Genomic DNA, 13,249 nt, shown 5'->3' with positions numbered 1-13,249 from the left:
GAAAAACAGTCAAAGTCGGCCGTTCTGTTCTTCAGCTGAAGCTCCAAATTTCCGGGCATATCAGCGAAACAGAGTCCAATAAGCACTCCTTAATAAACTCTCCGTCAGAAAACGCCTTACTTTTTTTGGCGATTTTGTGAGAAATGACAAAACTTGTCCTGATGGCTGCATCTCTGGGGGTGTGAAATATGGCAAAATGTCCTTGTTGGGTTTGCAGTTTTACCATCAACGCATCAGTCTCCCTTGCGCGCTTCATCAGACAGATTCCGGTATTTTTCCTCGTGCTTCGTCATGTAGTGGCGATTCAAATTATATTCTTTAAACACAGCAACCTGTGTACCACACATTAAGCACACGGCTTTACCTTTATTTTCTGCAAAGAAATACTTGGCAGTCCATGTCTTGTTGGAAACACGGCATTCGTCATCAACTTTTCTCTTTTTAGCGTCTCGGGTGTAAACCGTGCATCACTTGTCGCTGTGCACCTTCACTCACAGGTTACACACGGACATACGCCCATAAATAACACTTTTCAAAATAAAAGCAGCACAGTTGTATTGCGCGCACAACATAGATGTTTTTTAAACTTTATTTTGTAGTTTGTGATTGCTGCTGTTCACATTCACTCAAAATCACGCACGCGCATACGTCCACACGGAAGTAATACAAATAACGCTTTTCAAAACAAAAGCAGCACCATTGTATTGCACACTTGACATAGATACTTTTTAAATTTATTTTGTAATTTATGATTGGCCTCACGCGGGCCGGACAGGGACGAACAAAGGGCTGGATGTGGCCCGCGGGCCGCAGAATGCCCAGGTCTGTTACATCACGCTGTCAAACTGAAGGCATAGCCAATAAAAACTATACAGTGTTTATGATGTAATGTAATCATAATTCATAATACTAATGCACTCATTTCTGTCAACAAAAAATTCACTTAGAATAATATAGAACGTCTTAAAGTGAATTTTTTTCCCCCAATTGAAAAAAGGAGATCAGACGTTGTCTTTTTCTTTGTTTCCATCACGTGATCACGGCAATTTTCGCTCTTTCGTCCGTGTTGATGGGCTCGTATTTCCCATCCAATTTAAAGCAACGGGACATTTGACTTTGTAATCCTAGTTTTCTTTCCTAATTTTTGTTACTTTGCAGCACTTCTCGCTGGCGAGTAGAGAAGGCTCTCTGTCCGTATTCCCTGTGTGCGTACAGAGGGCTCACTGCGTTCAGTTAATTCTACCGTTGAATAAACACACTCCGGTGCTGAGAGCAATGCACAGAGTGCATCTCATGGTTAGAAGCGAGAAGACAGTTCAACAAGTCTGATTGGCGAACATGTCTGTGACTCAAATGCCGGTGACACCGGAGAAAAAAACACACCAAAACCTGTGGTTCCGTTATCGCCCTAATTAAAACCTCAATTTCAATTCCATGTCAATTAATCGTGCAGCCCTACTGTCAATGATGCAAGGCGCTCGTCCCCACCTTCCGTTCGCCATCATTGTGTAAATGGGTGAATGTGACGTATAATGTAAAGCGATTTGTGTTTCATTCCAGGTTTAAAAAAGTGCTATATAAATACAGACCATTTACCAAGACCGCTATTACCATACCACCTTAGCTGCGCTCACCCTTTAGAGCACAGCCGTAACTCAGGTTTCTATATGTTGACATTTTCACACTTTCTACTATTTTCGAACACTTTATTAAGCATTTCTTACATATTCCTTATTTTTGGCTCCTTCATTGTTCAATGTGATTTTACAATTTTGTTTAAATTGATTGTTTTCTATGCTTGGGTTGACATTTCCTTTTCTTTCTGCTTTGATAGCTGAGCGGATTGTAATCAAACAAAAGGTTACATTTTAAATACCAATGTTGAAATTTAATATATTTTTCTCCTGGCTCTTTTTTTCCGTAGGTCATAAAAATATCAATAACTAGAATTTGCAATTCCGGTAGAATGCCCTATGTGCACAATCCGCCGAACTACCAATACGCGTGAGTGGAACTGAAATGCTTGAATGTCCACGGTGAGTGGAGTGTGTGAATGTTGGAACATGTTCCAATCGGGTGAGAAATGTTGGATATGGAGAGTTTTGTATATTGCTCATTCATTTTCAATTGGGGGAAATTCCTGGTACTTGCGGGTAATCAGGGAATTTTCAGAACCAGGATACATGCTGGCTTGAATGTCCAATGTGAGCGTAGTGTGTGAATGGTGGAACAATTCAAATTGGATGAGAAATGTGGGATATGCACTGGATTACCCATTCATTGTCAATGGGGAGATAACTCCGGGAAAACCGGGAATTTTGGGAAAGGGAAAACATGTTTCAATATATTAGGATAATAGTGTGAGTGGATAATTGAAAGATCGTAACAGAGTTTAAAAATGGCGCAATTTTTTTTTAGAATTTTGGGCATTGTAGTACTATGAATAATTCATTAGAACAATTATTTCCTGGAAATTTTGGGAAAACTGGGAATCTTTGAAAATATATCGATACTAACACAATTGTCCCAGATAATATGAATGGGTTGGTGTTGGATTTTTTGGAATCGGTCGAAAAATGTTGACTGAGTAACAGTTTGAATTGAGATTGTGTATTTTGGAATTTCGGGAAAACCGGGAATTTGTATGAAAAAAAATAGAAGCATTTGTTGTCCCAACTAAGAGTAATGTTTCGATATATTGGAAGAGTAGTGTGGGTGGATAAATTAAAGGTCGGAATCGCGTTTAAAAATGGTGCAAAAATTCGAGAATTTAGGGAATTGTAGAACAAATTCATTTGAATAAGAATTTTCTGAAAATTTCGGAAAAAACGGGAATCTTTGAAAATATCGATACTAACACAATTGTCCCAGATGATATGAATGGGTTAGTGTTGGAAATTCTGGAATCGGTTGAAAAATGTTGATGTAGTCACCGTTTGAATTGAGAATGGGTATTTTGGAATGTCGGTAAAACTGGGAATTTCTATGAAAAAAACTAGAAGCATTTATTGTCCCAACTAAGAGTAATGTTTCGATGTATTGGAAGAGTAGTGTGGGTGGATAATTAAAAGGTCGGAATCGGGTTTAAAAATGGCGCAAAAATTTCAGAATTTAGGTTATTGTAGTACTATGAATAATTCATTTGAAAAATAATTTCCTGGAAATTTCGAGAAAACCGGGAATCTTTGATAATATCGATACTAACACAATTGTCCCAGATGACATAAGTGGGTTGCTGTTGGATGTTTTGGAATCGGTTGAAAAATATTGACAGAGTAACAGTTTGAATTGAGAATGGGAATTTCGGAATTTCAGGAAAACCGAGAATTTGTACGAAAAAAAAATAGAAGCATTTGTTGTCCCAACTAAGAGGAATGTTTTGATACAGTATATTGGAAGAGTTGTGTGGGTGGATAATTAAAAGATCGGAATGGGGTTTAAAAATGGCGCAAAAATTTGAGAATTTAGGGCTTTGTAGTACCATGAAAAATTTCCTGGAAATTTTGGGAAAACCATGAATCTTTGAAAATATCAATACTAACACAATTGTCCCAGATGATGTGCATCGGTTGAAAAATGTTGATGTAGTAACAGTTTGAATTGAGAATGGGTATTTTGGAATTTGTGGAAAACCGGGAATTTGTACGAAAAAAAATAGAAGCATTTGTTATCCCAACTCAGAGGAACGTTTTGAAGATGGAATGGTCAAAAACGGTTGAATACTGTGGACTGTGAAAACTTTCCAGGAAAAGGCGAAAATAGGGCTTTGGAAAACCGGGGATTCAGGGAAATCCTGGAATTATTTTGAACTTGGAAATTGATAGTTCGATTGTCCAAGCTGAGATGGTGGAACGGTCCGAATCGGTTGAGAAATGTGGGCGTTTTTGAAAATTGGCCCATTCATTTTCAACGGGCAAAATGTCCCGGAAAATGGGTAATTCCGGGTAATCCGGGATATTTTCTTTAAACATTTTTTTGGAGAGCTCAAAATTCCCGGTCAAGCCAAACATTTTGATACTGCACCGGTTCAGATCGGATGAAAACTGTGGACTGTAGAGCGCGGAAAACTTATATAGCATGGGTGTCAAATGTACGGCCCGCAGGCCGGATCAGGCCAACAGACAGGTTTAATCCGGCCCGCAGCCAGCTAGATGAGTATGCAATTTTTTTTATTAAATAAACTGTTGTTCTAAATGTGCCCACTAGATGTCACAATAGCCATTCTGTTAGGAAAGCAAACAATTTTTATTTGTATTTATTACTTATTTTGTATTTTGTTCAATCCTAAATAGGACTTAAACGTAATGGCTTTGCAGGTACGCTGAGACGTCTAAATTCATCGTGTTTGTCATTGTGTTTAAAAAAATTTGCACCAATTTTTTCTTTAGAATTTTGAACTAATTTGAAGTGTTTTGTCAAGGGGGTTATTTTCAATCTGTACATTTTCAGAATGTGCTTGTTCTATTTTTGGCCAAAGTAAAACAAAGAAAACAACCTGGAGTAGTCTTTATTTTTAAGTTATCATGCCATGATTTTACCATTACGGCTCACTCGGGAATATATTTTGACACCCCTGGTATATTGCATTCACCCAATTATCGCTATCAGCCCGTGTAAAGCACTGATATCGTGATACAGTTTTCAGCCGTATCGCCCGGCCCTATTTTATCATCATTCTGATCAGGGAGTGGTAAAACAAACTTACATAGCTTTCTGCTTTAATGCTCTGTGGAAGCCAGGAAAAAGTCCATTTGGGAGTTGGTGATTATTGTCCATCTGTACTTTATTATTTAACTAGAAGAGGCAATTCCTGAAGGAATTGCGTGTGAATGCTCCAATGCTGAAGTTGAACTGAAATGCTGACAGAATGTAGTATGAATGTAAGAATAGTTTAAATGTTGGAATGGTTTAAATTGAAATGCTAATGGAATATAGGGTGAATGTTGAAATGGTTTGAATGTTCAAATGGTTTGAATGTTGAAGAGTTTGAATTTCCAGGAAAACCAGAATTTGGTTTGGAACTTGGGAAAGTGTTAGTTTGAATGTCCAGGATGAGTGGAATGTGTTAATGTTGGAATGGTTTGAATAGGTTGAAAAATGTGGGAATTGTGCAACTTGGAAATATGTCCCATTCATTTCAATTGGAACTTCCTGGGAATTTTGGGAAAAGCTGGATTTTTAAAAAAAGATTAGGAGCATGAATGTCCTAAATGAGCTGAATTGGTTAGTGTTGGAATTGTTTAAATCGGGCAAGAAATGTTGAAGTAGTAAATAGTATTAGGGAGTTTCGGGAAAGTCTGGAATTTTTTTGAACTTAGAAAAAAGGTAGTTTGAATGTCCAGAATAGTGGAATGTGTTAAAGGTGGAATGGTTTAATGGGTTGAAGATTGTGGGAATTGTGGAAGTTTGAAAAATGGACAATTCATTTTGAATGGGGAAAATGCAATAAATAAATAAATAAAAGGAATTATGGGAAATCCGGGAATTTTCTTTGAGAATTGTTGAAGTCGAGGACACAATTCCTGAATAGGCTGAATATTTTTAAGTTAGAACAGTTTGAATCAGATGAAAAATTTGGAAGTTGTGGAAGTTTGAAGAATGTCCCATTGATTTCAATGGGAATTTCAGAAAAAATTGGGAATTTCGGGAAAAGCGGGAATGTTTTTGAAAATGGTAAAAAAAACTTGAATGGTCAGAATGAGTTGAAAAGGTTGATGTTGGAATTTTTCAAATTGGTCGAGAAATGTTGAGGTAGTAACATGTTGAATTGAGAAATGGTATTACGGAATTTCGGGAAAACCGGGAATTATTCCAGTTCAAAAAACAACTTTGTTTTTTTCCCTGATTAAGAGGAATATTTTGACGGTGGAACGGTTGAAATGGGTTGAAAAATATGGAAGGAGTAGTCGCCGGAAAAAAGGGTGGAAATAGGGCTTTGGAAAAGCAGAGAATTCTGGAAAATCCTGGAATTTTTTGACATTGAAAAAGGGGAAGTTTGAATTTCCAGGATGGTGGAATGTGTTGAAGGTCGAATGGTTTGAATAGGTTGAAAAATGTGGGAATGGTGGAAGTTTGAAAAATGTCCCGGAAAACCTGGAATTCTGGGAAATCTGGGAATTTTTGTAATTTGTCAAAGAAAAGCCCGCGATTCCCGAATAGGCTGAACAGTTTGAAGTTGGAACAGTTTGAATGGGGTGAACAATGTGGAAGGTATGGCGTGCCAAAATCTGGAGAAGAAGAAGAAGTTGAAGAAGTTTAATAAATAGATGAATGTTGGTGTAGAAAACCTGATTAAGAGGAATGTTTTGACGGTGGAACGGTTGAAGTGGGTTGAAAAATGTGGAAGGAATAGTCGCCAGAAAAAAGGGTGGAAACAGGGCTTTGGAAAAGCAGGAATTTTGGAAAATCCTGGAATTTTTTGAAGTTGGAAAAGGGGAAGTTTGAATTTCCAGGATGGTGGAATGTGTTGAAGGTGGAATGGTTTGAATAGGTTGACAAATGTGGGAATGGTGGAAGTTTGAAAAATGTCCCGGAAATTCTGGGAAATCTGGGAATTTTTGGAATTTGTCAAGGGAAAGCCCGCGATTCCCGAATAGGCTGAACAGTTTGAAGTTGGAACGGTTTGAATGGGGTGAACAATGTGGAAGGTAGACCGCGTCAAAATCTGGAGAAGAAGAAGAATAAGTTGAAGTTGAATAAATAGATGAATAGAATAGAACCATATAGAATAGAATAGAATAGAAAGTACTTTATTGATCCTTGGGGGAAATTCAGCACCACAGTTCGCTCACAATAGACAATAAAAACGTAGGTATTTTTTACATGTGAATAATATAAATACAGTCTATTATACAGCATTATTCAAATGTGAATAACATAAATACAGTCTATTATACAGCATTATTCACATGTGAATAATCTAAATAGTCTATTATGCAGCATTATTCCCATGTGAATAATATCAATACAGTCTATTATACAGTATTATTCACATGTGAATAACTTAAATACAGTATTATACAGCATTATTCACATGTGAATAACATACATACAGTCTATTATACAGCATTATTCACATGTGAATAATCTAAATAGTCTATTATGCAGCATTATTCACATGTGAATAATATAAATGCAGTCTATTATACAGTATTATTCACATGTGAATAACATAAATACAGTATTATACAGCATTATTCACATGTGAATAACATAAATACAGTCTATTATACAGCATTATTCACATGTGAATAATATAAATAGTCTATTATACAGCATCATTCACATGTGAATAATATAAATACAGACTATTATACAGCAGGATTCACATATGAATAACATACATACAGTCTATTATACAGCATTATTCACATGTGAATAATATAAATACAGTCTAGTATACATTATTATTCACATGTGGATAACATAAATACAGTATTATTCACATGTGGATAACATAAATACAGTATTATACAGCATTATTCACATGTGAATAATATAAATACAGTCTATTATACAGCAGGATTCACATGTGAATAACATACATACAGTCTATTATACAGCATTATTCACATGTGAATAATATAAATACAGTCTATTATGCAGCAGGATTCACATGTGAATAACATACATACAATCTATTATACAGCATTATTCACATGTGAATAATCTAAATAGTCTATTTTACAGCATTATTCACATGTGAATAATATAAATACAGTCTATTATACATAGACTATTATACATATGTGTGAATGCTTTGGAGCATTCACACAATAACAACAATCACCACACCCTATGCTGTTCACTGTATTTATGTGTTTAAAGGGGTGTGTTTTCAGCAGCCCATGACCATTTCCAGGGGTGCGCAGCAGGGGTTAATGTAGGAGGGAGGGAGGGAGGGAGGGAGCGAGGGAAGGAGTGCGCACAGTGGGCCAGTTGTGCGGGTCAGTCTCGCGGAGGCGATGGCCTTCTTGTTGTCGTCAAGAGCTCTCTTGTCTCGCCCAGGACACTCTCTCTCTCCCCCGCCTTCTCCGTCGGCGCAGCGGCGCACAAAAGACAGCAGTGCCTTTTTTTTGTAAAAACAAAAAAGACGCCATTCTTCCCCGGCTGGGTGCGGAGGAGCATTGTTGAGAAGACCCAAACTTTTTACGCAGCGCTTTTACGCACCGACCTGGTGTTGTTGATGAAGCTCAGCGCGAAGGTGCGTCCCTTCTCCCCGCTCGGAGCTCAAGGATGCCGCGTGGTGATCTGACGAACATGGAGGGCAAACTATGGATACTGCAGGACCTCAATATGATGTACATCCGTCAGATCGCTCTCAGTCTGCAGGTAAAACATGTTCAAAATAAACTGAAAACTGAACATACAGGGATAAGAATCGTAAACCGTTTTTTTGTACAGAGTGGTTCCCAGTGTATCAATTCTTTGGAATCGCATGCCAATTTTTTAAACAATTCCCTTAACAATGCCAGTCGGTGGACAGCAAAATGGCAAGCAGGTAGAGTGGCCGTGCCAGAAACTTGAGGGTTCCATGTTCGATCCCCGCCACTGCAGTTGTGTCCTTGGGCAAGACACTTTACCCACATTCTCCCAATGGCACCCACACTGGTTTTAAAAAATGTAACTTAGATATTGGGTTTCACAATGTATTCTGCACTCCTTTTTCTTCCTATGTGCACCTCAGTGATATCGTCTTTTGCCTATTCTGTTAACTGTATCGTTGCACTGGATAGTGAATGAAATTACTGTCAGCAATTTCACAGCCATTTCACAAGTTGCAGACATGTTCTCTCTTTGCCCATCTTAAACATTCACCCAAAACATTAACATTTGTGAACTGTTAATGGCCATCAATAGCGGTTATTTTTGTCCGTAAATGGTAGACGATGGGAAATAATCATCACACGTCAACATCTCTAGCACAGTGATTTTCAACCAATGTGCCGCAGCACACTAGTGTGACGTGATATATTGCCTGGTGTGCCGTGGGAAATTATGCAACTTCACCTAATTGGTCCAAAAAATATTTTTTGCAAATCAATAATCATAATAATGTGCCGTTGTCTAATGCCTGTGCTGTGTAGAGCTTGGCAGGGTAACCATGTAATACTCCATATCAGTAGGTGGCAGCAGGTAGTTCATTGCTTTGTAGAAGTCGGAACGCATCGAGGATGGTTTGTCGTGATCCCAATAGGCAGAGCACAGCGGGAGACAGTGTGCAGGTAAAAAGGTATGTAATGCTTAAACCAAAAATCAACAAAAGGCAAGTCCCGCTAGGAAAAGGCACTGAAGCATAGGGAAGGCTATTCAAAACAAAACTAAAACTGAACTGGCTGCAAAGTAAACAAAAACAGAATGCTGGACGACAGCAAAAACTTACAGCGTGTGGAGCAAAGACGGCGTCCACAAAGCACATCCCGTACATGACCTGACAATCAACAATGTCCCCACAAAGGATAGCGTACGCACAACTTAAATAGTCTTGATTGCGAAAACAAAGCAGGGGCGGGCAATAGCGCTCAAAGGAAGGCGTGAAGCTGCTACAGGAGAACACCAACAAAACAGGAAGGGTCACCAAAATAACAGCGCAAGACAGGAACTAAAGCAATACACACAGGAAACAACAACAAACTCAAAATAAGGCACGACAGCCTGGTGGAGTTTAATTTTTTTAACATTTTCTGCTGGTGGTGTGCTGCCGTATTTTTTTAATGAAAAAAATAGGCCTTGGCTCAAAAAAGGTTGAAAAACACCGCTCTAGCATGTACAGTCGTGGTCAAAAGTTTACATACACGTGTAAAGAACATAATGTCATGGCTGTCTTGAGTTTCCAGTAATTTCTGCAACTCTTATTTTTTTGTGATAGAGTGATTGGAGCACATACTTGTTGGTCACAAAAAACATTCATGAGGTTTGGTTCTTTTATGAATTTATTATGGGTCTACTGAAAATGTGACCAAATCTGCTGGGTCAAAAGTATACATACAGCAATGTTAATATTTGCTTACATGTCCCTTGGCAGGTTTCACTGCAATAAGGCGCTTTTAGTAGCCATCCACAAGCTTCTGCTTGAATTTTTGACCACTTCTCTTGACAAAATTGGTGCAGTTCAGCTAAATTTGTTGGTTTTCTGACATGGACTTGTTTCTTCAGCATTGTCCACACGTTTAAGTCGGGATTTTGGGAAGGCCGTTCTAAAACCTTAATTGTAGCCTGATTTAGCCATTCCTTTACCACTTTTGACGTGTTTTTTGGGTCATTGTCCTGTTGGAACACCCAACTGCGCCCAAGACCCAACCTCCGGGCTGATGATTTTAGGTTGTCCTGAAGAATTTGGAGGTAATCCTCCTTTTTCATAGTCCCATTTAACGCACCAGTTCCATTGGCAGCAAAACAGGCCCAGAGCCTAATACTACCATCACCATGCTTGACGGTAGACATGGTGTTCCTGGGATTAAAGGCCTCACCTTTTCTCCTCCAAACATATTGCTGGGTATTGTGGCCAAACAGCTCCATTTTTGTTTCATCTGACCAGAGAACTTTCCTCCAGAACGTCTTATCTTTGTCCATGTCATATATAAATGCATGCAAGCTGGGAAGTGAGGACGGCGATGTATTGCTCACGGTTTATACACAACATTACCAAGAAGGCTGTAGATGGTAATAGGAAGTAGGTCAACGATTGTGCCGTTGGAGTAATAAGTTAAGTTAAATCAACACTTTAACTTAACATAACTTATATTGATTTGATTGGTGGAAATGTGTGCTGGCGTTTGGTAACAACTGTCCTTTATTGTGCGCCCGGACTAGAAGAAATCTATTTTCATAGTTGTGTACAGTGCGTCCCCCTTGGTGGCAGAGGGGAGCCTGCAGCTGTGCCTCGGTGTTTGTCGAGTCCACACGGGGGTCGTGTCGTCACGCTGACACTGGTGTGGCGCTTGTTGTGAGAGCAACATTGTGCACGCCATCCGTCCTCTCGGGGTTCACGCGTTAGTGCACAGCTGCACATTTTGGGCTTGTGTGTGTGTGTGTGTGTGTGTGTGTGTGTGTGTGTGTGTGTGTGTGTGTGTGTGTGTGTGTGTGTGTGTGTGTGTGTGTGTGTGTGTGTGTGTGTGTTGTGCATTGTGTTCGGACAGAGGAAGGAGTCATGCCATGCTGCCAGCGACATGACAAACAAACAATCTCCGTCTCTGCTCTTAAAGGGGAACTGCACTTTTTTTGGGGAATGTTGCCTATCATTCACTATCCTTTATGTAAGGCAAGAACACATGTTTTTCTTTTTTTATGCATTCTAATCTGTAATATACGGCAAATATGTACACTATTGCGCCAATAAAGCACTCTAAAAAAAACATTGAAGAACCGGCAACAATTCTCCATTTAGTCAAAGTGTTAGCGATATTGCACTGCAAAAAGTCAGTGTTCAAAAACAAGAAAGAAATATATAAAAATTAGGGGTATTTTATTTGAACTAAGCAAAATTATCTGCCAATAGAACAAGAAAATTCGGCTTGTCAAGACTTTCCAAAACAAGTCAAATTAACTAACCTCAATGAACCCAAAAATACCTTAAAATAAGTATATTCTTATCAATAACAAGTGCACTTTTCTTGGTAGAAAAAAAAAAGAGAAATTTTTTGCTCAATATGTTGAAAAATATTCTTAAATTAAGTAGATTGTTTTTTTTTCATGCTTGAAGTAAGAAATTATTACTTTAAAAAATTAGTTTTATACTTGTGAGTGTTAATGACACAGCTTTGCAACAGTTGATATTCTAGTTTCAAGCATGTTTTACTCAATATAGGTCATAAAATCTCAGCAACAAGCTGTAATATCTTACTGAGATCATTTAGGACCAAAACCCTTAAAACAAGTAAAACACTCTAACATAAAATCTGCTTAGTGAGAAGAATGATCTTATCAGACAGAAAATAAGCAAATATCACCCTTATTTGAGCTATTTCATCTTACTTAGATTTCAGTTTTTGCAGTGTGTTTTTATAAGCGCTAACGCAGAGGAACTACTTTTAGCCCCGCTTTGATCACAGAGGGCTAACTAGCTTATATTGACATATTGAGCTGCTGCATCGCCTCTGAGTTGATAAAAGTTAATTCTGGACTATAAATCATGCCTCTCACATGGATAGTAGAAGGTTGTGGACATAAACCGAGAACTTGGTCAGCTTTGACATCCATTAGACCCAGGGATGGAGAGAAAGGCTTGTTTGCGACACTTTTTTCCTAACCCTTTTGTGATGATTTTGATTATTTATTCATCTAAAACCATCAGATGGCATGCCAGTGAGAGCAGACATTGTACAGTAAAATGATTGTTTTATTATGTTCATAGTTTGTATTTCTTGTTTAGCACTTAGCAATGCTGCTACATGATGCTAAGTCTCTCATGATATCTGCCATCATTGGTCGTTGATTTTGTTGTTCAAGGAAATAACGAACGTTGTGCGCCTGTGAAATTAATACACAGCCGTATGCTAAAAAATAGGGATAAAGCAATTATCAGCAGGGTTGATAATTGGCATCAATATTTGGCATTTTGATGTGTATTGGTATCGGCCGGGTTGATAATCGGCGTCAATATTTGGCATTTTGATGTGTATTGGTATCGGCCTCTTTTTTATCGGTATGGGTCTGTTTTTTTGTTGTTGTTGTTAAGTTTTTACAACTACAACAGAACTACATCAGCAGGTACTATATATACACATATGATCCCAGTATTTAGTGTTCAAAAAATAAATAATTAGTGAATAAGATTGTAGTAAATAAACAAAACCGAACTAGTCAGACGCCGGGAAAGAAGGACAAAAACTAGATTCCCTGGCAAAAAACGTAAGTTCTTAAAAGCTTGTTTTATTTTAAAACTGGTATTATATGTGTATATATTGTATCTGCTGAAGTAGTTATGTTGTTGTAAAAAAAAAAAAAAAAAAAAAAAAAAAAACAGACCAATACCCATAAAAAGAGGCCGATACCGATATTCGTCAAGATGCCAAATATCAGTGCCGATAATCGGCCACATTAAACATCATGTTGCTACGGCTCCGACGTTACTTCACAGATAATGTTATAAAAACAACTTAAAGCCTCGTCCAGCTGTTTTACTGACTTTTATTATTCAGGCTTAACTTTTACTGCAAATGAGTATCGGCTCCAAATATTGGTTATCGGCCTCTTTGACCACTAATAATCGGTATCGGCCCTATAAAAAACGGATCAGTCAATCTCTACT

At 38.1% G+C, this 13,249-nt stretch overlaps 1 protein-coding gene across 3 annotated transcripts in view; it reads left to right on the top strand.

Annotated features, from left to right (window-relative positions):
* rtkna (rhotekin a) overlaps window positions 1–13,249 on the top strand; it is a 216,660-nt gene that overhangs the window by 80,745 nt on the left and 122,666 nt on the right. Inside the window, exon 1 of one of the 3 annotated variants that reach the window (XM_061980541.2) lies at window positions 7,939–8,331. The exons of the other annotated variants lie outside the window; for them this stretch is intronic. Coding sequence (XP_061836525.1) covers window positions 8,236–8,331 — 96 coding nt within the window. The 5' untranslated portion in view covers window positions 7,939–8,235. Of the gene's footprint in view, window positions 1–7,938; window positions 8,332–13,249 lie in introns of those variants that run through there. 3 annotated transcript variants of the gene reach the window in all.

The sequence above is a fragment of the Nerophis lumbriciformis genome, linkage group LG20 (genome assembly GCF_033978685.3).
Source record: "Nerophis lumbriciformis linkage group LG20, RoL_Nlum_v2.1, whole genome shotgun sequence".
Classification (NCBI taxonomy): domain Eukaryota; kingdom Metazoa; phylum Chordata; class Actinopteri; order Syngnathiformes; family Syngnathidae; genus Nerophis; species Nerophis lumbriciformis.
The sequence above is the reverse complement of the archived record's forward strand: the minus strand, read 5'-3'. Positions and strand labels throughout refer to the sequence as shown.